We start from the raw sequence: 25888 nt of genomic DNA on the forward strand, positions 1-25888 counted from the left end.
TGCAAATGAAAAACAAATATGTGGCATGCTTTTTACTTTACTCTTCTGCTAGCTACATTTAGCTAGCTAAATATTACAACTCCATCTCTTTTCTTCATGGCAGTAATAGTGACTTCGTGGAATGTCCAGATGAGAAGTTACCTGATCTTTGGCCTATTCATGGTATCTGATATTTTTACAAAATATCCAGGATAATTCATTGTAAAAAAAAATTTGGATTAATTCTTGTGACAGATTTTGTTACTCCTAGCACTGTTAAGAGATAAGCAGTATACTTTCAGGTAAGGTGTTTTGGAGATCTGTTCTCTGTCTCAAAGCCAAAACCAGGTATCCCCAGTGAATGAAATATGATTAAATATAGCCATGATTAAATATAACTTCTGAGTGTTTCAGAAGTTCGGATTTGCAGAACTCTGCCACGGTTCCGTCTAAGCACTGGGAGCACAACTTCCTTTATATAAGGAAGAATCTGGTGAATATCATGCAGCCCTGAGTACACCAGGGGTAAAATTCACTGATGTGCACAAGATCAGCATAAGGCCTGCTGACTGCTTAAATCCCACTGAAGCTCTCAAAATTGATAAGAAGGCCTGGGGCTAACCCTCTGCACACTGCATGATTTTCACTCCCAGACAGTAGAATTTCCTCCTCCTCAGTTCTAATAAAACAAATCTACAGTCAGCACTAAATATATTTTGAATTTACGACACCCAATGCAATATGTCAAATTAAATCCTAATTGAAACTAATTATCAGGTTGGCAGGTATTTACGTAATACCAACTGTGATTTGTCCATTGTGCAACATCAAAGAACAATACAATCCAGTGTCAATCTTTTTTCCCCACATAAGACCAATTAATTGTTCAAAGGTAAAATATGAAGGGTATTTTAAAAATGTTTGCATTGGCATACTCTCTGCCCAATTATGGTCTGGCTAACAATAGAATTTACATTTGTTTTGTTCCAAACTAAACTGAAATTACTTCGAATCTGCTATGCTTTACCGTAAGTGGATCTCAGACTCTCATCTGACTACTGTAAAACACTCCTTTTACATTGTCGGAATATGGGACCTAATTCACCACTGCATAACTCCAATTTCATACTGAGGTAATTCCGTTTATTCAGTTACTCTGGCATAAACCTGGAACAATGCAGTTGTGAATCAAGCCCATAGGTTCAAATACAGGAGTTGTCCTGTTGGCTTCAAGGAGGACACGCAGCATGTAAAGATTACCCATAGGAATAAGGAATTGCAGGATTAAGTCCTATATTCTTTGCTGAACTGTAACCACTTTCAAACTGAGACCCAACCAAACAGTATTCTACAGGTATGAAGTGTACATATACACAGGATCATAGTAACTAAAGATGGGAGATATTTCCCAAAAGTCCATCTTCCACCTTTAAATGTACGATATAGTTCTTAGATCAAGGACAAGATCAGACATTACTCTGATACTATACTTGGACTTAGCCAGTGTGCAGTCTATACTGCACCTACATGTATATATGGCGTATTTGCTGTATGTTACAAAATATATACAAATATAAAACCTGTTTCATCCACTCCCATTGGCTGTAACAATCAATATGCTGCATGTAAGATGGGTGTGTTGGATTGTTCGCATAAGTTTTGACCTAGAGCCAAAATTAAGCTTCAGAAAAGATTATTATTGCTTTTTTGAGATGTAACCCTACCTTTGGGCACCAGCTTAAAAATATTTGATAACCACTGTCTGCATTTGGCATGAGGACGCCCACTCAAACAGGAGCTTTGTATTTTTCACTCTTTTTTGGTAAATTCAAGTTTTAACGTGAAAGTTCTTTTATTTAACCACCATTCATGAATGGGTGCACTAATAACAATTATTATTGCTAATTATACACTTGTGCATTAGGAGATGACAGATTCTGTGGCAGTGCTAATTAGCACTTAGGCAGAAGACAAAGCAGAGCATCTTCTAACAAATTATCACACAATCTGCCATGTCTTTCAGTGAATGCCATGGGCCTGATTCTCATCCTCTTTACACCATAATAAGGCCCCAATCCAGCACTAACGTCCATGTTAACAAACCTCTAACTCGGAAGTGATTCCATTGAAGTCAATGGAGTGACACCAGAGAAAGCTTTTAAGGATAAATGGACACAAATCGGATATTAGGAATGGCAATATACAAAAACCTGTAGGAGAGCACTTCAACCTCCCTGCCCACACTACAGCAGACCTTAAGGTGGCCATCCTGCAGCAAAAAAACTTCAGGACCAGACTTCAAAGAGAAACTGCTGAGCTTCAGTTCATCTGCAAATTTGACACCATCAGCTCAGGATTAAACAAAGACTGTGAATGGCTTGCCAACTACAAAACCAGTTTCTCCTCCCTTGGTTTTCACACCTCAACTGCTAGAACAGGGCCTCATCCTCCCTGATTGAACTAACCTCGTTATCTCTAGCTTGCTTGCATGTATATACCTGCCCCTGGACATTTCCACTACATGCATCTGACAAAGTGGGTATTCACCCACAAAAGCTCATGCTCCAAAACGTCTGTTAGTCTATAAGGTACCACAGGATTCCTTGCTGCTACCACAGAAAGCCTGTTTAGAATTAGGACCAAAATGTTTTTTGTTTTGTTTTTTAATTTAAAAAATAAATTTCTAAGTAGTGTACATATGCCTCAGTAAGTGCTGCTCAGAGATTTTTGTATTGTCTTTTTTAATTGTAAAATGAAAAATTTAAAGGAATTTTTAACCTGATTTTTTACACTCTCCTCCTCCTCTTCTGCTTATGATCCCTCCCTAGGCAAAATCACAGGTTCCCTACCTTCCTGCTGCAACCGCAATGTGTCAGTTTTATTATGTATAGACAAATTAAATTAGAATCATAGAAACATAGGGCTGGAAAGGACCTTGAGAAGTCATCAAGTTCAGCCCTCTAGACTGTGGCAAGACTGAACAAACCTAGGCCATCCAGGAGTTTGTCCAGTCTGTTTTTAAAAACTTCCTACTATGAGGATTCCACAGCTTCCCTTGGAAGCCTATTTCAGAACTTAACTACCCTTATAGTTAGAAAGTTTTTCCTAATATCTAACTTAAATATCCCTTGCTGCAGATTAAGTCAATTACTTCTTGTCCTACCCTCAGTGATCATGGAGAACAAGTGATCAGAGTCCTCTTTATAACAGCCTTTAAGATATTTGAAGACTAGCAGGTCCCCTTCCTTCTCCCTCCCCCACCCTCCAACCCCACACACTTTTTCTCAAGACTAAACATGTCCAGTTTTTTAAACTTTTCCTCACAGGTCACATTTTCTAAACCTTTTGTTATTTTTGTTGCTCTTCTTTGGACTCTCTCTCCAGTTTGTCCTCATCTTTGCTGAAGAGTGGTACCCAGAACTAAATACAGTGCTCCAGCTGAGGCCTCAGCAGTGCTGAGTAGAGTGGGGCAATTACCTTCCATGTCTCACATGTGATACTCCTGTTAATACACCTCAGGCCCCATCTACACTACGCAGTTAAATCGATTTAAACAGCGTTAAATCGATTTAACGCGCACCCGTCCACACTACACCGCCCTGTAAATCGATTTAAAGAGCCCTTTAAATCGATTTACAGATGGATGTACAGATGGATGTACAGATGGAATACAGAAATCGATTTAAAGAGCCCTTTAAATCGATTTACAGATTTAAAGGGCTCTTTAAATTGATTTCTGTACTCCATCAAAACCACAGGAGTTACCCTAAAATCGATTTTACTACATCGGAATTATGGTAGTGTGGACGGAAATCGAAGTTACTAGCCTCCGGGAGGTATCCCACAGAGCACCACCACTCTGGTCAGCAGTCAGAACTCCGATGCACTGGCCAGGTAAACAGGAAAAGCCCCGCGGACTTTTGAATTCTATTTCCTGTTTGGCCAGCGTGGAGCTCTGATCAGCACAGGTGACCATGCAGGGCTCAACAGCACAGGTAACAATGCAGTCTCCTGAGAAAAGAAAAAGAGCTCCAGCATGGACCACACAAGAGGTACTGGATCTGATCACATCTGGGTGCAGGATTCAGTGCTTACCAGAACTCCATTCGTCAAGACAAATGAGAAAATAGTTGAAAAGAATTTCAAGTCTATGATTGCAAAAGGACACAGGCGGGGATTTCAGTGCAGCAGTGCAGAACTAAAGTGAAAGGCTGAGGCAGGGCATACCAGAAAAACCAGAGAGGCAAACGGAAGTCTGGAGCAGGTCGAAAACATGCGCTTCTATGCTGAGCTCATGCAATTTTGAGAGTGCCTGCGCAAAGTACCGACCCCGGCCGTGGATTCATGAGGTCAGGGTTGTAATAGCAACCGTGGCTGAGGATTCTCTGAGGGAGAAGATGACGAAGTACGAAAGGGAGGAGAGATTGCTGATAGCACACAGCTCTCAATTACACGCAGCAGCCAGGAGCTTTTTGAGAGCACGAATTAAAACTCCCAGCCCACCCAACCACTATTCCCCAGGAAACAGGCTTGGGAAAGACTAGGAAGGAACCTGAGAGTGTACATTTGTAAGCATCAATCAACAGCCACACTTTGATCGGTCCGTGCGGGGAGGGAAGGCTGGCGCTGGGCTTCTCATGCTGCGAGCAGGGAATCTTCCAGCTCTAGCATTGCTGTGGGCTGGGGGGAGGGAAGGCGGGGATGGCGCTGGGCTTCTCTGCGCGAGCAGGAATCTTCCAGGCTACTAGCCATGCTTTGGGTGGGGGGGAGAAGGCTGGCGCTGGGCTTCTCTGGCGACAGGGGATCTTCCCAGCTACCAGCCACGCTTTGGAGTGGACGGGGAGGAAGGCAGGGAAGATGAGACTAACAACTAGCTTACGGGATAGAGCATGCGCTGGGGAGGAGTGGAAAGACCGGCGGGTGTGGGCGTTTGCCTGGTTCTCTGAAAGGAACAAGCATCATATGGTCACTGGGATATAAACCTGGAGAAGTCAAACATAAAGCCTTACATGCCGCCATGGAAGCACACTGAATTATGATTCCAGGACCGGAGGTCGCTGCGTCTGCAGTTGCTCACGAGGTAAGGGACACAGGCACTCAGTAAAATTAAAGATGCAAATTCGACCTTGTAGTGGAATCACATGTGCACTATGTAAGGTGCAGAGTTTTATTCACTGTTGAAAGAGTACAACATTGTTCTGTAAAATGGATCTTTTACATACTTCTCTCCCTTTTCTTCCCTTCGTCTTCCTTTTTTTTCTTCCTCCCCCCTCTCTCCACCATGGCAGCTGCGCCACTTTTTCTGTACTCCCTACACATCAGGAAGGTAGCTAAAAGGCGGAGGAGAAGAGAACTCGAGATGAAATGTTTTCCAGAAATCATGCGAAAGTAAGCCACAGTGACAGAGCTCATCAGAATGATTGGAAGGAAGTGATAGCAAAATACAGGAAAGATGCAGTGACGCGTGAGGATAGGAGAGACGCTCGAGTTGAGAGAGTCCCGGCAGGAAGAAGAGAGGCGTGGCGACAGGAAGACAGGCAGAGCAAGATCAGAGGTGTAGGCAGGAAGATCAGCGCTGGGATGGCGTTGAGTGCAACGCTCTGACTGCCTGCGGTGAATCAACTGAGAGCCTCTAGGCGCATGGTGGATGTTCTAGAACAGCAGCGGTACAGAAGACCTGACGTAGGTCCCCTAGTGCCAGCAGCCCATGTTTAACCAACCTCAAAGCTCCCACATTACATATCTCCCTCACCCAGACGTGTTAGAACGCTAGTGTGGGGACGGATTTCTGCACCAGCCCACTCCACCCCCATGACAGCCCAACAAAGGCTGACGATTAAGCTGAAATGTTGGCTTAATGGGCTTTTCTTTCTTCGATCCTCCTCCCAAACTACACCATTGCAGGGATACCTAGATAATGCTGTGCTCTTTTATAAGTTACTTATAATCAAAATACATCCAAAGGGGGGAGGGTGGTTTTACTTACAGGGAATGACTTGTAAGAAAGATTCGATGATTTTTAGCAATACCAAATGACTTTTAATAAGAATAAATTATTTTTAAAATATTACTGACTTTATTTCCGTTCAGCAAGCGTAAGTAAAGGGGGGAGGGTGCCTGCCTTAAAGGAGTCAATAAGTGGGATTGTTCATCAAGGGGAAACAAACAACAGCAGTCACACGTTACCCTGGCCCGCGCTTGAACTACTTTTCAGGCTTCTGTGATGCGCACCGCTCCTGGTGTGCTCTTCTAATCGCCCTGGTGTATGGCTGCTCGTAATCAGCGGCCAGGTGTTGTGCCTCAGCCTCCCACCCCGCCAGAAGGTCTCCCCTTTACTCTCACAGAAGATTGTGGAGAGCACACAGCAAGCTAGCAATAGCAATGGACATTCTTTTGGCTGAGGTCTGACGCGCAGTAAGTAATGATCGGAAGCGACCCTTTAAACGGCCAAATGCCACTCTAACCACCATTCCTGCCTTGCTAGCCTGTAGGGTAAACAGCTCCTGACCACTGGTCCAATCGGCTGATGTATGGCTTCATGACCATGGCATCAAGGGTAGGCTGGGTCACCAGTGGATAACGACAGGCATTCACCATTGCCAACTGTAGTTTTTGGTCTGCGGAATAATTTCCCTGCTGCAGCCGTTTAAAGAGAGTTGTGGTTTCTGAAGACGCTAAGATCATGAACCCTTCCTGCGCCCATCCCCACTGGATGCGTGGGGGTGAAACGTCCCTTGTGATCCACCAGGGCTTGCCAGCCACCATGGAAAAGTACCCCTTGCGGTTCACGTACTGGCTGCCCTGCGTGCTCTGGGGCCAGATAGGGATATGGTCCATCTATGGCGCCTCACAGTTCGGGAAATTCCATTGCAGCAAAGCCATCCACTATCACTGCACTGTTTCCCAGAAGTCACAACTTTCGGAGCAGCAGCTTAACGATGGCTTTGGCTACTTGCAATCACAGCAGCCCCACATATGATTTTCCCACTCCAAATTGCTATTCCCGACTGAACCGTTAGCTGTCTGGATGTTTTGCAAGCTCCAGAGGCTATTGCCACTCGCTTCTCCACTGTGAGGGCTGCTCTCGTCGCGAGTATATGGCGTTTCAGGGCGGGGAAAGCAAGTCACAAAGTTTCAAAGAAAGTGCTCTTTACGCCATGCGAAGTTTGGCAGCCACTGGAATTTGTCCCACACCTGCAACACTATGCCAGGTGCCACCAGTCTCGTGCTTGTTTCCCGTGCCAGAATCTGGCGTTCAGAGATAGAAGCTGCTCCTAATTGACAGCAGTAGCTCCAAAATGCCTGGTGCCGCGTTGTAGGGAGAATTCAGTCTCCATATGCGTTCATGCTTCTCTAGGGTGCGCTTGTCGAGCTGCATCTACACTCCTCCTCCTGCTCATCCCCTCTCCTTGATTGTGCCAGTCATGGCTCAGGCAGTAGACAGCACGCAAAGGTGGCGCAAGGTTGTTTACAACTTGCGACCGAATTGCGTTACTGATTCCTCAGCAAGCGTCCATGCTCTCAGCAGGGTCATGCTTAGCGGTGCATATGCGCGTATTGCTCTTCACCAGGAAAAAGACGCGAAAAGTGGTTGGACTGCTGACTTCACAAAGGGAGGGGTGAGGCTGCACCAGCACCACCCCGGACAATGTTTTTTGCCCATCAGGCACTGCGGCTCTCAACAGGAAGTGGGAACTATCGGATGCTGTGGAACAGCTACCCACCAGTTGCAACCACTCCTGAAATCGACGCTAGCCTTGGACCATGGACGCACACAATCGATTTAAGGATCCTAGTGTGGACGCACTAAATTGATTTTATAAAATCGGTTTCATAAAATCGGTTTAAACAAATTCGAATTAATCAGGTAGTGTAGACAAGGTCTCAGAATGATACTTGCCTTTTTCTCAAATACATCACATTGTTGACTCATATTCAGTTTGTGATTCACTATATCCCCCACATCCTTTTCAGCAGTACCACTGCCTAACCAGTTAATCTCCATTTTGTAGTTGTGCATTTGATTTTTTCCTTCCTAACTGAAGCACTTTGCACTTGTCTTTATTGAATTTCATCTTGTTGAATTCAGAGTAATTCTCCAATTTGTCAAGATCATTTGAATTCTTATCCTGTAGTCCAAAGGGCTTGCAACCCCTCCCCACTTGCTATCATCCACAAATTTTATAAGCCTACTCTCCACTCCATTATCCAAGACATTAATAAAAATATTTGATTGTACTAGGAGCAAGACTGATCCCTGCAGGACTTCACTAGGTAAGCATTTTGATAGCGACCAGTTGTGCACCCACCTTATAGTAATTTCATCTAGACCACTAGACCACGTGGGACTGTGTTGAAAGCCTTACTAAAATCAAGATACAGTAAACTGGCTGCTCCTTAATCCTTGCACTTGGACTTTTTTAATGCAAGCTGAGAATAAATAGAAATTGTCATTGAAAGATGACAAAAGATAAAATATATCCGAAAATACACTGCCATATATTTACTGTATATACGTCACCAATATAGATAAACGCACACACTTGTATTACTTTTTGGTCCGATGATAGTGTCATTCCATTTGCTCGTACAGATAACTTCCATGATGGAAATCCTGCTTCTGCATGAGTAGTAGCTGTGTTTGAAAATTTGCAGTGCTGCCACTAGACCTAGTTGGTGTGAGGTGTTCAGTGCCTTCAATACCCATTGCCTTCAGTAGCGACTGAAGACAGTCAATACCTTATAGCAAGTGCTCTGCTCCTCTCAGAAGAAGGCCCTACTGTTAGAAAAATGTCTCCTCCATCACTAAATTCAGCTGTTTTCAATAAGCTAATACCAGATGCTTCACTTTTCAGCCACTAGCTGCTAGCAAGAGAGTGTGAAGAAACATGGCCCCAGTGGAAGCTCTTGGAAGAATTGGGCCACGTTCTTTGATGCCCTATGATTCCTTGGTGCCAGCTAGACTGGTACAAAGGGGCCATAGGGCAGGCATAAGGCCCCCAGCGAGCATTCTGCAGGTCAGAGGAAGGAAGGATCAGTTTTGGAGCAGAAGATGACATGGCTGTGGCATTCTTAGACCTGGGCAATTCTGCATCCCTGCAATACCAATAGGAGCTAATGCAACAGGGGCACTACTTAGGACAGCCTTCAGATATTCACTGGAGGCTGAATGAGACCTCAACACCCCCTGTCCCAGAAACTGCATCAGCACAGGGATTAATCTGGCCTATTGTGACTCAGTCAGGCACAATGCCTCCCACAGTCCAAGGGGATACACCTTTTTAAAACGGTTCACCCTGCACAATATAACTCTTAACATTGAATTTGTTTATATAGGAGAAAAGTCATGTAAGATACCAATATTGTGCAATTCATTTTGCGGGGAAGAGGAGGATGACACTTGCATTATTTTTTACCCTTGAGCCTGTTTTGTCTGTACATTTATAAAATAAGATAAGCCTGCCACCAAGCTGAAAAGGCTAACGCCTCTAGAGGTCATAGGTTGCTTAGAAGGATAAGCTGTGGTCTGCTGATTGACTCATGAGAGTGGGGGTTTGTAGTGCATCAGTTATTGTGATTTGCAAGGAAGCTGTTGTCAGTTACCCAGGCTGAACCAATGGACTGAAATCATTTTGAGGGCTGTGTGTTTGTTGGGAGTGAGCTATGTGGAAATGAGCCTCCTTGTCTAGAATTTCCAAAAGCCCTACAGCTGTGCAATGACAGTCAATCCCTGAGCAAAAGTCAATTTTGGTGAGTGGGAGAAGAGCAGGAAGTGGGGGGTGGGGCAGTTCAGATAAAGGCTGTTCATGGTAATCCATCCTGCCCAGGTTGTGCGTAGTTAGTATGAAGAAACATTTTTTTTAAAAAAAATTAGGGAACACCTCAGGCCATAGTGTGACCTGCCAATGACTTTTGCCTTTGCAGCGGTGGAATATAGAATAAAGCAAAGAAATGTAGCAGTAGAGGGGAAAAGACATGAGTAAAATGATCATCTTTGACTACTTTAACGACCTTTTAGGGAGACTTTTATTGTCTCTAAATATTGTCTTATTTAAAACAAAGGTCTTGATGCTTTTATATGACATAGGATTTCTTTTTTTCCTAATCTGCCTAGAAGCACCATGCCAGTATGTTTACATATAGTGACCATGTGTATTTAGATTGTAAGCTGTTCAGGGCAGAAACTCTCCTTTCATTGTACAGCGCCCAGCACAGCAGGACCCTGATCCTAATGGGGACTGGTGGCTACTACTAATACAAATATTAATAATGGTAATAATTTAGAGGCATGTTTTCAGTGAAGGTGCTTTTCATCTACTTTTTTCTCTTGTCCAGTCAACTGGGGTCAGGTCCTTGTGCAAACATCAGCCATCCTTGTCTGTCTGAAATGGCACTAAGGTCCTTCTGCTTACCATCTTCTTTGATGCAATCCGTCCATTGCTTCCTCCCCTTTCCTTGAGGTCCCTTTCCTACCACCATCTCCTGCCATGCTAATTTCACCGGGTCTCCTTCATTCACCATCAGCATTTGTCCAAATCAGCAGTCATGCTTCCTAGATTTTGTCAGACACATCATGGACTTGGACTTTCATCCTCATACTTTCATTCTGAAATATTTTTCTTCTTGTAACTTCTCTTATAGTGTGAAGATATCTCATCTCAGACACCTGTAGCCATTGAAACTGTCAGCTCTTTATCACCCATGTTTCTGCACCATACAACATTGTGGGGCACACCATTGTTCTATATGGTTGGGCTTTCAGATGTTCACTACTCCGGGAGTTGCTTTTGCAGCTGCAATTTGCACTCCCATATTTGCCCCTACAGATATTAATTTCAGGAATAAATCTGGGTATCTGCACCTCTGAGTATTTGCACTTGAAATCAGGTAGTTAAAGTTTCAGTTACCCAGTTAGCCACAAATCAATTGAAGGTGCGCAAATGTTCTGGGTGAAAATTGCACCTGCAAAAGGAAAGTGATCCAGATGAAAATACATGCACTGAGTATCAACCTGTGATCAAGAACATCATTTCTGGGTGATGCATCTTTCCCTTGGTTTAATGCAGTGCCTTCTGGAACTCTTGCTAGCACAGTGTGTCCCTAGCATGGATAATTATCTTCATGACATTAGCTTACAGAAAAAGGTTTTACCTCATTCTTGTCCTTTTCCCTGACAAGTAGAGAGAACTAGAGAAGGGCTCAAGCCAAAATATGAGATCTGAGTACATCTGAATGTTGGTGAGCTTTAGGTCTCTTCTGATTATAGCTGGTCGTTATCTCTGTAATGGGCAAATCATTTTTTGCAAACTTGGCTAAGTCACTGAAGCAACTACTAAAACAAGTCTGACACTGAGCTGACAGGGTGTTCCAACTTTAAACCAAGCAGGTATGATCCATCTTACTGGAGGGATGGAAAGACAGTTTGTGGGAAAGAACTGGGACCCTCGGTTAATGATAAGAGAATTGGAGTCCCAGGCTATACAACTCTGCTCAGATATCCCACAATTACAAAAAGTATATAATAAAAATAAATGAAAAGGGCATCAAAGCTACTGCCTGGAAATTAGAGAGAATTAGAAAATACAGAGGCTTTATTTTTTTCCACTGAAAATATCTGTCCTCAAATTTTGGTCATCCTGATTAGAAAATGTGAAGTATGAGCATAACCACACTTTAAACAGCTGTTCCCTTTCACCTGAGGAGTTGTATTTCTGTACTGGTTGAAGCCGTCTCTTCATGGTATATCTAGTTAAGGTTTTTTTTTAAGTGCTTTGGGATCTGATGCATGAAAACCACCCTATAAATTTAAGATATTGTATCATTAAGAACAGCATTACCGATGTTAACACTGATCCTATTGCGATAGTGTTCATAGACATAGAGGGATTATATTCTGCTTAAGATGTATTTATATGACTCCTATCAGTGCAAACAGAAAACATACGCAAGAAGCAACTGTAATGTTTTTAATTTTATCTTGTGTCTACATCTTAGAGGGCCTGATCCAAATAGAAAGACTCCCTTTGACTTCAGTGGTCTGTGGATCAGGCCCTAAAGTTTAAAGGATGCTGAAAACTGTCTGTCTGTCTGTGGGTACGTCTACACTGCACGATTATTTCAAATTAGCTTAAACCGATATTACAAAACAGATCTAATAAAATCGGTTTAGCGCGTCCACAGTGGGATCCTGAAATCGATTGTTTGCGTCCATGGTCCAAAGCTACCATCGATTTCAGGAGCGGTGCACTGTGGGTAGCTGTTCCTCAGCTATCCCATAGTTCACTTCCGTGTTTGAGAGCACAGTGCCTGATGGGGCAGAAAACATTTCCCCGGGTGGTGCTGGGTACAGCCTCACCCCTCCTTTGTGAAGGCAGCAGACAACCCTTTGGCGCCTTTTTCGCGGAGTGCATTGAGCAAACGCCATAGCACAGCAATCTTTCCCTTTTTTTTTCACGTGGTGGAGGGGGGGAATAAACTGAGGAGCTGTTCCGCTGAACCACGCCAGACACTGTGTTGAACCTACAGACATTGGGAGCTCAGCCAAGAATGCAAATAATTTTCAGAGACTGCTGTGGACTGTGGGATAGCTGGAGTCCTCAGTACCTCCCTCCCTCCCTTCATGAAGCGTCCATTTGAGTCTCTGGCTTCCCGTACGCTTGTCACGCAGCGCTGTGTATCCTGGAGTTTTTTATTCAAACGCTTTGGCATTTCGTGTTCTGTAATGGAGCTGGATACAACAGATTTGTCTCCCATACAGCGATCAGACTCTAGTATCTCCCGTACAGGTCTATGCTGGAGCTCTTTTTCGATTTCAGACTGCATCGCCAGCCGTGCTGATCAGAGCTCCACACTGGGCAAGCAGGAAATGTATTCAAAAGTTCGCTGGGGCTTTTCCTGTTTACCTGCCCGCTGCATCCGAGTTCAGATTGCTGTCCAGAACGCAGTCAGTGCTGCACTCTGGGATGCCGCCCGGAGGCCAATAACGTCGATTTCCGTCACACACGAACCCTAATCCGAGTTATCGCTATCGAATTTAGCGCTACTCCTCTCGTTTGGGAGGAGTTCCGAAATCGATTTAAGGAGCCGTTTAACTCGATATAATGACGACGTCATGTGAACGGATACAGCGTTAAATCGGTATAGATATCGCCATTAAACCGATTTAAAATCGCAGTGTAGACCTGGCCTGTGTGTCTCTCTCTCCATATGGTGGACAATGAGCTGGTTGAGGTAGGGTGGAATGTGGAGGGTATAGGAGCAAACCATTGAGATCTAAATCTAGGACATGTAACAAGAAATGACATTGTCTCTGTCAGAGACTTTATAGCTTTCAATTGTGGCTGAATAATCGCAGTAAAAGCAAAGTGAAATGGAGAGACTTAACTCTAGCAATCGGGGGACAGTTGACAAACAGGGATTGGTCAATTGAGCATCACTCAACTCACGACAAAAAATTGGTTGAAGAAAGAGGCTCACCAAGAGCCTTTTTCCTTGAACAGATATTTATCGTACTAAGGCTACATCGATCACTACAGGATAAATTCGAATTAGCTTAAACGCGATTCTTATAAAAAGATATTATAAGTGACTCTGTGCGCGTCCATACTAGGCACATTAATTCGGGTGGTGTGCGTCCATGGTCCGAGGCTAGCATCGATTTCTGGAGCAGTGCACTGTGGGTAGCTACTCTAAAATAATGAGGCCAATAATGTCGATTTCCGTCCACACTAACACTATTCCAATATAGTAATATCAATTTTAGCATTACTCCTCTCGTTTTGTAGGAGTACGGAAATCAATTTAAAGAGCCCTTTAAATCGATATAAAGAGCAGTGTAGTGTGGACGGGTGCAGCGTTAAATCGATTTAACGCTGTTAACATCGGTTTAACAGCGTAGTGTAGACCAGGCCTAAGAGTCTGTTCTGTCTCTCCCTATTCCTGTAGGGAAAAATGAACAGAGTTGTTTCAATCAGGCAGGCTATTTGACCAAGTTTTCTTTAAATGTTGGTTTTAGTTTTCATTATTTTAATGTGTATTTCACTAATCAGCAATAAGGACTCCACTTTAATTAGAATCACAACACTGCTCAGTTTCAAATCCTAGCATATTTATTTCTTCTGGATTATGTGCAGTTATGCACCAGATATTTTTTTCCTTACATTTTCTTCCTGCCATGGTATACTGGCATTTGTTTAGTTTAATGAAAATCAGATGACATTGCTGCTAGGAGTAACTGAGGTAATGTGTCAGGTAATTTAACTCTTACACAATATTCTCTTTCTTTAATTACTTAATAGTGGTGGGAGATTTTTGGTTGGTAGTTAGTTTTGTACGGTTATATACATGCATCTCCTTGCTGCTTCAGATTTGTAAAGAGTGAATCAAGTTAGCTTTTTAATTTGTTAAGAAGTGAACTAAGACACGGTTAATAAATATCAGTGGACTGAAGTTGTTCAATCTCGTTTAATTCACTTCCTCGCTGCAATATTGGCAGTAATTTTGAATGACTTATCTGCTATAATATATTAACCAAAGACAACACAATTCTTCCATTTCAAAATGCCTGGCCATTAATGGATTGAATGTTTGATTGTTGTTGTTTATTTATTTATTTATTTATTCTTTCATGTGTTTTCTAATTAAGGGCCAAGGGTTTGCTCCTGCAGAGCACTCCCACTAAAATTGTTGGGACTATTCACTTACTTGCATGAGCTTTGCTGGATCGGGGCCAGAGTACTCAGCACCTGGCAAGATTGAGACCCAAATCCTGTTCACTTGTCTCAGTTCATTACTAGCATTTTGTCAGTTTGCACAGTGCAAAAACGGTATTTTATCATTCTGCACATAGGAACAGAAAATAAGAAATCTAGATGGTCTAGATAATACTTAATCCTGTCTCAGTGCAGGGGACTGGACTAGATGACCTATCGAGGTCCCTTCCAGTCCTTTGTTTCTAGGATTCTGTCTTTGGATTGTGTTTATTTCATGATTGGTCCCTACTTCTTTGGAACTATTGTGAATAAGTGCATAATAGAGTGGGGTTTCAGTTTAGTATCTCTTATTGTTAACCATGTGGTAGGGTACACGTGCTGCTATAGAGAAACATTTGCTGGGGTTAATCAAGATATCCTGAAGGTAAAAGAGCCCAAGATTTATTAGAACTTACTCTTATTCTAAACTGGAATGATAAAGAGACTATAGAGTCCCTATAGGGAATACAGGTTAATCTAGGATATATAGCTTTAGTGTTTTTTTAAAAAATGACTTTTTATTGTTTTTGGGGGGTTTTCAATCAGTCTTTAGGAGCAACAGTTTGAGACTAACACAAATCTGTCACATTAAAAAAAAATTGTAACCTTGTTCCCAGGTCTTCTTGTGCTGACATTCTACAACCTGATTTTCAGAAAGGACTGTCACCATCAATTTTTCTGTTTTAAAGGACTTTAATTCTTTCAGCATGTTCATATGGTTTTATAAAGCCCCAGATACATGGCAAATCCCCTTGGTGTTGTAAGACAAGATTGCTGTTAAAAAATGTTTAGGCTTAGTCAGCTTCTTCTCACCACTGAACTCATGAGGGACTCTAGGAAATGGTGTTTATACTAAGCTTAAATTGATAGGGCAAGTTTAATGCAATCAGGTCAAAGGTACAACTGCTTAGCTAGTCTCATCAACCACTCAAGTTTCAGCATCAGTTTATAAGTAAAGGCCTGTAATGATAACATCTGGCTGTACCGCATGGGCTGCATTTTGTGTGCTGTGATTGAATGTAATTTAATGGTGGGGAGGAGCAATTTTAGGGGCAGCTTCATTCCTGAATTATGATTCCAGATAGATAAACTAGGACTGACAGACTTTGATCAAAATCTCGGTTGTGTTATCAATTCATTTGATGAAGAGCCTTTCTTCAGCACACCCCAGGACCGAGATGTCCTTGCAGAGTGGAAGAGTACAGTCAATTACAAGGGCTTTGTGGGAGCAAAGCCAGATCTAGGCTAAGATTTTTCCTCATTCAAGGTTCTCTTTTTAATTTTTATTGTTCAAACTGAGTTTCATAGGTATTGGTTCAGGCATTATACTCAGTATGCACCAGGCAACCAGGACTAATATGAGGAAATATGCTAAACTAGGATGATCAGATGTCCTGATTTTATAGGGACAGTCCCGATTTTGGGGGTCTTTTTCTTATATAGGCTCCTATTACCCTCCACCCCTGTGCCGATTTTTCGCACTTGCTGTCTGGTCACCCTATGCTAGACTGAGCAGTTCGTTAGGCTCCTGTCCTAATATAACGGGGTCAGCAACCTTTCAGAAGTGGTGTGCCAAGTCTTCATTTATTCACTCTAATTTCAAGTTTCGCGTGCAAGTAATACATTTTAATGTTTTCAGAAGGTCTCTTTCTATAAGTCTATAATATATAACTAAACTTAACTAAACTGTATGTAAAGTAAATAAGGTTTTTCAAATGTTTAAGAAGCTTCATTTAAAATTAAATTAAAATGCAGAGCTCCCCGGACCAGTGGCTAGGACCCGGGCAGTGTGAGTGCCACTGAAAATCAGCTCACATGCCGCCTTTGGCACACGTGCCATAGGTTGCCTACCCCTGTAATATAAGGATGGCATAAAGACTGATAAGATAGCTCCTGTCTCCTAATGCCATGCAAGTTTGTTTATCCCAACCTGAAGTTAAAGGGATTCTGCCAAACAGTGTAGGCCCCGAAATATAACTTTCTTAAGAGAAGGTAAATTTCTGAAAGGTCTTAGAATTTTTTATTTTAGATGGGGCTGATTGTGCTTCCTATTAGTAAGGTTGCCCAACACTTTCCATTATATAACCCTATTTTCAGTTGCTTATAATTTTGCATGGGCTGAAATTTTCTATGCTGAATATACACCCATGCTGAAGTATTTTGGAAAATTTCAGCCAAAGCACTTCAGCCATTTCTGAGAATGAGGCTAAATAAAAAAATGTTATTTTGACCATGTTCAAAATTTCGGGCGACTTTTTCTTTGAACATCTCTATGACTGCCTCACTTTAAAACAGGGAATTGAAATTTGGCAAGAGCTGGCCTTTGTGTCAGAGATGTGTGTTTCACTGTTCTTGAGACAATCCATCCAAATTTGGCCAAGTTATAAGCTTTTGAAAAATCACAGTTTGCACTTGATCAGTAGAGACTTCTTCGATTGTAACAACTAAAATCTCAGAAGATTCCATCCTGACTGAGCATATCCCAGCCTTTCACAGTTCCTAAGTGCTGACTAGATTGCTCATGCACCACTCCCACAGAGCAACTGAGGATGATCCATCCCCTCGTAGTGCCTCCCTGTGAGTGGAGCATGCATGCCTCATCCCCAGAGAACACTTACTTCAGTGTGGTCTAGCCCAGGGCTAAAGGGTTGAAGCTGAATTTTCCATATAATTAATGCTGCAGGCTGTGGTGGAGTCAGGCACTTGGAACTCAGAACAGGGAACCTCTCTCTCCTGTGCTATCAATGACGTGCATCTGAGGACAAAAATGGATTGGGGAGAGTGAAACAAATAGATTGAGAAAAGGAATTTGTTGAAACTGTAGGACTGGAGGCGAGGTAGAGAAGCTGGGACTGACTGGGTAAGAAGACTGGGACTAGGAACTAATATGGTGGAAATGAAGGTGAAGCGGGAAGGGACACAGATCTGACCAGGAGCTGGGTGAGCGGGCAGAACTGGAACTAGCTGGGCAAAGGGCATGGGACAAGGAGCTAGGTCAGGAGGACAGAGGTAAGAAGCCAGGGAGAGAGTGGGAAGAGACTCAGATTGGATAAGGAGTCCAGGGAGAGAGAGTAGAGCAAGGAACCAGGGGATGGAGAAGGAGGAGGACAGATCAAATGAGGTGCTTGGAGGAGAAAACTGGGACTGGCTTGGCAAGGAGATTGGGTGTGAGAAAGGAAAGAGTCTAGGAGGTGATGGATGATTGGGACTCAGGCAATGAGACTAGGACTGGCTGGGCAAGGAGACCAGGATGAGAAGCCTGAGAAGTGGAGACTGGGTCTGGGTTGAAAAGGAGAATGGTACTGGGACCAGAAGCCAGGGGTGGGGAGAAAACAGGACTGGGACCGGATGGGATGTTAGGGATGAGGCAGAAGGGGTCAGGCTTCAGGGAAGCAGGCAGAAGAGCACACACCCCTCCATAGCGTGAAATGAAACCAAAGATTCCTGAGTCTCACCATTCCTCTGCCATCAGCAAATCTCATCCCTCTTGAGTGATGTTCCACATAGGAGATGACAGCCTCCATTAGCTCAAGTGGCAGAATACTGTGCAGTGGATCTAGAGGTTTCAGCCATGCCACTGACCCACTGGGTTGTCAATATGATGCCACATCACAGCATTTCTGTTTTTTCAGTGTCCTTTTTTTTATATAAAAAATTAACTTAATTCTGACATTTCCTCTCTTGGGAGTACTTGACTTTGCAATCTTAATGTTCTTTTAAGTGTGAGTGGTTTGTTTGAGGGCGGGGTTAAGTGTAGCACACACACTTTTCAAGCAGGTACAAATTGACATGTAGGCACAGTGTCTTTCTGAACTTCAGTCATAGTTCAGCCCATTCATATGCTCCCCTTAGTCTGTGTGTGCAACTCTCTCACATACAACAGACTTTTGCTGCAGATTGAAGGCACTTGTTTTGGTTGTTAAAGTCAAGAGATCTGTATTTACCATCTAAGATCCTTGTCTGTGCTTGACAGTGTTCAGGGCAGTTGGGGGGTTTTCAGGGCTCTTCCAGATTATGCCTTGAACATCCAAGATGACTATAAATCAGGCATTTTTAGCTGACTGGTATATTTTCATTGACATATGCGTAATGATGAAGGTAGATGACAATTTCTTATCCAGCCACTTGGAGAGAGTGAAAGGAATAGATTGGGACAAGGAATTTGGTGAAACTGTGGGATGGGAGAGGGTGGAGAGAAACTAGGACTAGGAACTAGTGGCTAAGCTGGAGGTCAGTCTTCTCTATAGGATCAAATGGTCCCTTCTGGCCGTAAAAAAATCTTTTAAATCGAATATGTTGCATATGTGACTATTTTAAAGAACCCTTACAGAACAGTCTTTGTTTCACTTTAAAATTTAAAATCAAGTCAGCATTAACACATTATACGGGGATTGTGTTGTTAAACTCTTTTTAAAAATGATCAGGAAATTCCAGGGATAAGTATGGATTTTATCTTCTATAGTCATTTTCACGAACTTCCTGTAGATGGTAAGACATACTGTTCTTTGTGGCTGGATGAACCGCTAGGTACAATAGGTCACTGTTTGGGGCTCCTGGTTCTAGGGTCAGATACACCTTGGGCCTGGAAAGCACAAGAAACATATTGCCTCCAATGAGTCAGTCTGGTTCTCAAGGGGCTACTGAATCAGACAGGCACCAGCTGCCCACCACAGCCAAGATCTGTGCACTACCCCAGACTCAGTGCCACTGCTGTTGTTCCTGCAGGGCAAAGGGAAGAGGGGATCCTGGCTCACAGCAGGGGTGATCAGATGTCCCGATTTTATAGGGACAGTCCCGATTTTTGCGTCTTTTTCTTATATAGGCTCCTATTACCCCTAACCTCCTGTCCCGATTTTTCACACTTGCTGGCTGGTCACCCTACTCATAGCTGTCACTGCCACTCACTGCCACCACCTAAAAAGAGGGCTCTGAACATCACTCCTCAAAGTCTACATAGGTGGGTGAGGACATTAGGAGATGGAACTGAAAGGGCCCTGTGTAGCCGCATATTGAATATACTTAGGGCATTGAGTTGCCGTAATTCAACCTTGATGCTCTTGAAATCTTATGAGACACAAGGTTTATCTCTGTGTGTGTATTTGTGAGGGTCTTGCCCTCTGTCTGTCCAGTAGCATTTGCATGTAGATTGTTCTCATATTTGTTTGAGGGTGCTAAGTATGGGATGTTTTCATTGCAATTTTATTAATCAGCATGTATGGAATGTCTGGGGGTCTGTGAAAATAGTCAAATATTTGGTACTTTTCATCTGAGGATCTCAGTGTGCTTTTCAAACATTCATTAAGTAAACTTCACAATATGCCTGTTATGTCAGTACAGTTATATCACTGTTTTACAGAAGGGAAAAGCAAGAGTCAGAGAAGTTAGACAACTTGTCCAAGGTCATGTGCAAGTCAGTGGTAGAAGCAGACTCCTACTCCTTTGCTCCAGTCATTAGGCTACTTTCCCCCACTTCTCGTTTGTGATTTACATCCTAGTGTAAGACTAACTATCATTCATGATCTGGGATAGAATTTCCACCTCTGCTATTTTTGTAAACTTGAAATATAGGTTTTTTATGTTTGGTAATTACAGATTTCTAATAAAATACTTACTAATTGCATAGTAAATGGTCAGCCAAGGGTTGGTTCACATTTTTTCCACTTCTTTTGGATTGCCTCGATTGTTTTTCAGTGCCGAGATTAGCCCATTTATGTTCCTTCTCTTGCAGATGGGATGGGACCCTTTTAAAGCAATAATGATTATACATCATACTGCTAGAAGTATAAACTGCCTTTGAACATATTAGCAAAAGCTAAACTACCAACTGTTAATTCAATGAATCATACTCTGCACAGGAGTGTTTTATATATATATGAAAATCCAACTGTATATGTATATGGAGGGCGTATATTTATACACCACATGTGTAAGATATAAATGATCCCGATGAATACTGCTGAAGTAAATTATGTTAATACCCTAGTTAGAACTATTTTAACATTAGTTTCTAAATGTTTTTGTTATACTGTAGATTGGATGTCGGCAAGATAAAGGAACCTGGACTCTTAACTGCAACCTCGGCACTACAGTGCAACTCTGTGGGGATGTTCAAAATTAAACATTTGGTTTAACCATTAAACATTAAAGTTTTCCTTTTAACTCCGAGGCCTGTGTTAAAGCAGAATGGGAAATGGTTTACAGTATCTTCCAGTGGGGGCTTCCACACTGATATTGTCAGAAATTACATAATTTTCATTTCTTTTTGTGAGATTATCACCAACAATAGAAGGCTTAAAAATTCCATGTGTAATTACGAAAGTATATGTTCAAGTAGGCTTATAGTGTGTTCCTGGTAATAGGTGCACCTTACCGTTAAAACTTAGGTTTATGGGGGGCTTTGCCTTTAAGAGTAGGGAACTTTTTTTATTGAGTGGCTTACCCAGTGGAAGCTGCCACTGCCATCACTCATTCATACTAGACATGATAGATATCAAAAGACCTATCTCCAAGGGATGTTATTGCCTCCTCATTCACCTGCACTGCTCAGCCAGAGTTGCTAGCAGCTTTGTGGCAGACGGTCTAAAATGTGCACCAGGCTACTGGCACTCTGTAGGTGACAACCTATTTTTCTGGTCTCCCTGCTAGCTCCTTTACTACTTTCCACACTCTGAGTGTCTCTTGCCATACATTGGAACAAGAAGAGGAGATAGACTCCATACCTGATCTGTCCCCAACAATAGTTGGCCCCAGCCTCATGACTTTGGTATGTTGGGGAAAGGTAGTCAACCTGACTGGATCCTCGTATGTAGAGGCGGGGTGATGAGACTCCTAGAGGGAAGGTGGAAAACACCCCAGTGAATGAAGAAGGGAGGTGACTCTGAAGGGAAAAGAAAGTCAGTGCACCCCAGTGGGAGGAAGAGAATAGAGAAGGAAGAGATTGTGAACAGAGCAAACACCAAGGGTGGGAAAGATGGAGAGAGGTTGGGAAAAAGGCAAAGAGGGAGAGATTTAGATGGGGAAGGGGCAGAAGGAAAAGAGCCAGGTATACAAAGAAGGAAAGAAAAAAGGCGAATGAAGATAAGGAGAGATCAGGCTTTAAGAAAAGAAAGGAGTAGTAATTTTTTGTAGGATTTAGTGAAAAGTCTGGTACTGGAGTGAAATGTAATCTAATGTAAAAAAAAAAAACCACACAGCATGTTTGATTTTATACAGTAAATTATGTGGCATGGTTCTAAAGAACAAAATGGAATTTGGGAGACCTGGCTCAACATGTGGGATGGCTATAGGAGACCATATAAGAGAGAGAAGATAACTTGTTCTGGTTTAATATGATGTTTACCATAGGGATTCTAGCTTATATTGACCTATAGATAGAATGGCCAAAATCCTCTGCTGTGGATGAGAGTGTACCCCACAACTGGCAGGGAGGAGTGCAAAGGTGAATTTAAACCATCTTTACGTTCCCCTGACTCTGAGATAGCTATGTGTCTGAAGGCTACTATAACTTATTCACAGCTTCCAAAGGCTCCAGGAACCATGATGGCAGATGGAATCTAGGAGAGTTCTGGGAACACTTCTCCATGTGCCAGATCCCTCTGCCGGCTCTGCCGCACTGATGGATCCACTTTCATTGGGGTGATTCTCCCGTGGCCAGCAACATTAGCTTTGTGTACTCTGAACCTTGGGCAGAATCTGAGCTAGTGTTTTTATATATCTCTGTATGTACTGTAGGAAATATGGAAAGGTATTTGGGACCCTGTTGGTTTGGGTGCAGTCTTACTGAATGATATTTATAAACCAACCATGCTTTACTAATGGCAAATTATTCTCACGTATTCTAGTTTTAATAGACAAGTCATGTGAGTAAAGTTATTCATGTGCAAAAGTGTTCACAGGATTCAGTCCAAAGTCAGTAGTGCCTCCAACCTACTGGAAATGTACTGTTTATCACCCCAATTTGGCAACATATTAATTTCCAGGCCAACTAGTTGTGGTGTCCCAGAGGGTTATGATTTTGCATATAAAATAAGTAACAGGAAATGAACTTTTCAGAACCTTGGAATTGCCACACCCGATCAGACAAGTGCTCCAGCTAGTGCAGTGCAAGAAATCCAATAGTGAGTGATCCCTTTTTTCAGGGTTGGGCCCATTTATCAATAGCGGAAGCTGTGTCTCTAACCAGTCATGCAAAATACTAAAAGCTAAACCCCAAAGTGTGTTTTATTTTTATAATTTATTTATACTTGTGAAAAGATGTTGATGTAGTGAGCCAGGAGCACCCAAAATTTGTTCAATCCTTATTATAATTAAAAAAATCCCCAACTACAGAATTCAACACCAGTAGTCTTTTAGAACACTAAAACTTACATTAGGGAAACTGCAGTATTTTGAGTGATTACTGTAGAATATTGTAGTAATAGTATCTTAATAAGGGAGTTGTGGATTGCTTTGACAGCTTAACAGGAGCCTGAGGGCAACTGCACCTAATTTGCATTAAATGAAACACATTGCAGCCATCCTCCTTCTTAATACAGAGGTGTGTCCCATAGAAACTACAGGTGCCAACATGCAATGATCTAGTTTAATCCAAACAGACAGGTTAGGAACTGTGTAATCTTTGCAGTCTGCACCTCCCTGTTAAAGATGAGGCTGACTGCAAGCCTACTGCAGTTGTACTCCACTAAACAAGCAGTTTAAAAAAAAACTGCAGCCAATATAGTTAACTTTTCTCTCACACAGGTTCAAAAGGAGAAGTCTCTCATTGTGACTCTCCTTTCATAGTTGATGCTCTAGACCATTTCAGTCCTTGACGTTTAATATGACAAATAAAAGGGGAAAATGACTGTCATAGCAGCATATTGACCTCTAGGGGTTATTTTATGTGCTAAGATGTTGAAATTGCTACCCATCATCGTCAAACAAGACTATGTTAAATAGACATTAAAAACTCATAGCAACCTTTTTCATGTAGCAAATGAGCACGTAATTTAACACTACTATTTAATTATGAGCAGATACATGTGTATATGTATGTACAGCTGTATTTTCAAAGTTTGTTTTATGATATATTCAAGAAATCAAATTAAGGAGTAAAAAGAATGACTCGAGAAATTTGTCTTTGTGTCATATACACTTGTTTTTCACTCTGCTGATCATAAATAGATGAGGTTTCAACTCTGTATAGAGCTACTTGTAAAAAGCAGTATTTGTAATTTTAATCTATTGGAACTTCAGCTCAAAAACATTTATTGCCTCTTGGTGCAAATTACTGTGTAAATATTCCCTGAAATCATTTAGTATTGTAATACTAAGGCTTTTGAATTGTTGATACCCTGAGAAAGATATACATCTAACACTTACAAGTATTTTAAAATTTAAATCACTTTAGCATAATTCATTAGCTAATGAACATTGAATACGGACTATTCATTTTCATTATATATGCAGCTTATGTTCAGCCAACCTGAAAAGTGAAATAGAAATATGTTAAAACAGGCTTGTATCATTTTACTACCTTGATTACATTTATTTGTATGATTGTACCCTCAGAACAGAGCGGGTAATTTGCCTTCACCACTCTTATTAATGGGATTAGAACTTTTCGGGGGATTAGAACTTTTCATTCCAGTGAAAGTATAAAAGCTACAGTAAACTTTTTTAAATCCAACAATAATGGAATAAGTGCAAGCATTGCTTTTTACAGATAACTTTATGAAAATCAAACTTTTCACAAATAGTCTTTTAATATAATTTTAAGATGACCTTTTTTGGGAGAGGATAAAGAAGGGTACTTTTAGAGCTTATAAAACTATGGAACTAATAAGATTGGCTGCTATATATCAAGGCGTCTTGAAGTCTTATTCCTTGCATGCTTCTCTGTAAAATTCAGTCATTGTCTTTAATTGAACCATACTTCTTCACTCTGGTTCTTTAATTTAACATGGATGTCAAACATGCCCGATTTTGGTAATTGTGACAAACATCCACTGATAGAGCAAAATTCACCAAATTCATATTCCCCTTTTCATTGGACAAAGATTTCAACCCACTGATCAGCCCATGCTGCCTTTCATATTTGTTTTAACTTGGAAGTTAGAGATGTTAGTAAACTAAATTAAGTCTTTACATTCTTAATAGATCAATTTTTAAAAACTTGACTTAGCAAATATACAGGCAGTTACTTTTATTAGGGTACTGATAGTGTGTGATGAAATGAAACATGAATTCCATATCAGAATGACTTTTGTCACATCTTGCTGGGATAGATTACTGTGCCATTCAAAGTATTTAGGGTTTAACATAATAAAATTGCCAGAATTTAACAGGAAATGTTCATTTTCCTGTTCATATATTATAAATCATACTACAGTAGTAGTTCTCTGTAAGAAGAATCTGGCAAACTGAAGGTATATTCATTTTGCACCAGAATATAACCACATTTTGATACTAGATAAATCCAATTGTATTTAAGTGATCTACCATAGCTTTCAAATTTAATTTATATTTTGGACATATATCTGATAGTATTTTAGCATATTATACAAGTGGCTGTAACTATCTAAAACAATTGAAGATATACTACTGCCAATTGGCGTCATAGGATACATCCACACTGCAATAACAAGAAAAAGTGTTTTCTTAACTCAGGTTTGCTAGCTCACATTTGCTAACTCGAGTTAAAATGGCAATTCAGCTTTTAACTCAGGCTAGCAGCTCAAGTTCAACCCCAGGCTGCCCTATGGGTTTCAACTCAAGCTGACTGATAGGCACTTTTGCAAGTAAAATATGTTTTTAAGATGGTAGGCCAAAAGCTCTTCAGAGCCAGGGACTCTACCTTCCTGAACCCCATTGGCTTGATTCTGCAGATGGCCAAATGTAACCATTTATAAAAAAAAGTTTGGCGATGGGAAGCATTTCAAATTAGATATGGAAAACTCTGAGTTAAGATGAGATCTGAAAACACGGGCTCAGTGGAATCATGATACTTAAAATACTTGACTAGATTCACTCCTCAGTTTGCCAGTTTCAGAGGATGCAAATCTGGCAAAGGACCATAGCTATAGAAAATCTATCAGAGAAAGAAGTTGTAGCATAAGAAAGTAGCCACAATCTCCCTAGCAAGGTGTGGGGGGGAAGACTGTATAATTTCTGCATAGCCC

General features: G+C 41.7%; 1 protein-coding gene across 2 annotated transcripts in view; it reads left to right on the plus strand.

Moving 5' to 3' along the window:
• The window catches only part of GMDS (GDP-mannose 4,6-dehydratase), a 560814-nt gene that overhangs the window by 506264 nt on the left and 28662 nt on the right, over nucleotides 1-25888 (plus strand). The window contains exon 10 of one of the 2 annotated variants that reach the window (XM_075062817.1): nucleotides 20761-20862. The exons of the other annotated variant lie outside the window; for it this stretch is intronic. Within the exon in view, the coding sequence (XP_074918918.1) occupies nucleotides 20761-20847 (87 nt within the window). The 3' untranslated portion in view covers nucleotides 20848-20862. Of the gene's footprint in view, nucleotides 1-20760; nucleotides 20863-25888 lie in introns of those variants that run through there. 2 annotated transcript variants of the gene reach the window in all.

Source organism: Chelonoidis abingdonii, chromosome 2, assembly GCF_003597395.2.
Source record: "Chelonoidis abingdonii isolate Lonesome George chromosome 2, CheloAbing_2.0, whole genome shotgun sequence".
NCBI classification, from domain to species: Eukaryota; Metazoa; Chordata; order Testudines; family Testudinidae; genus Chelonoidis; species Chelonoidis abingdonii.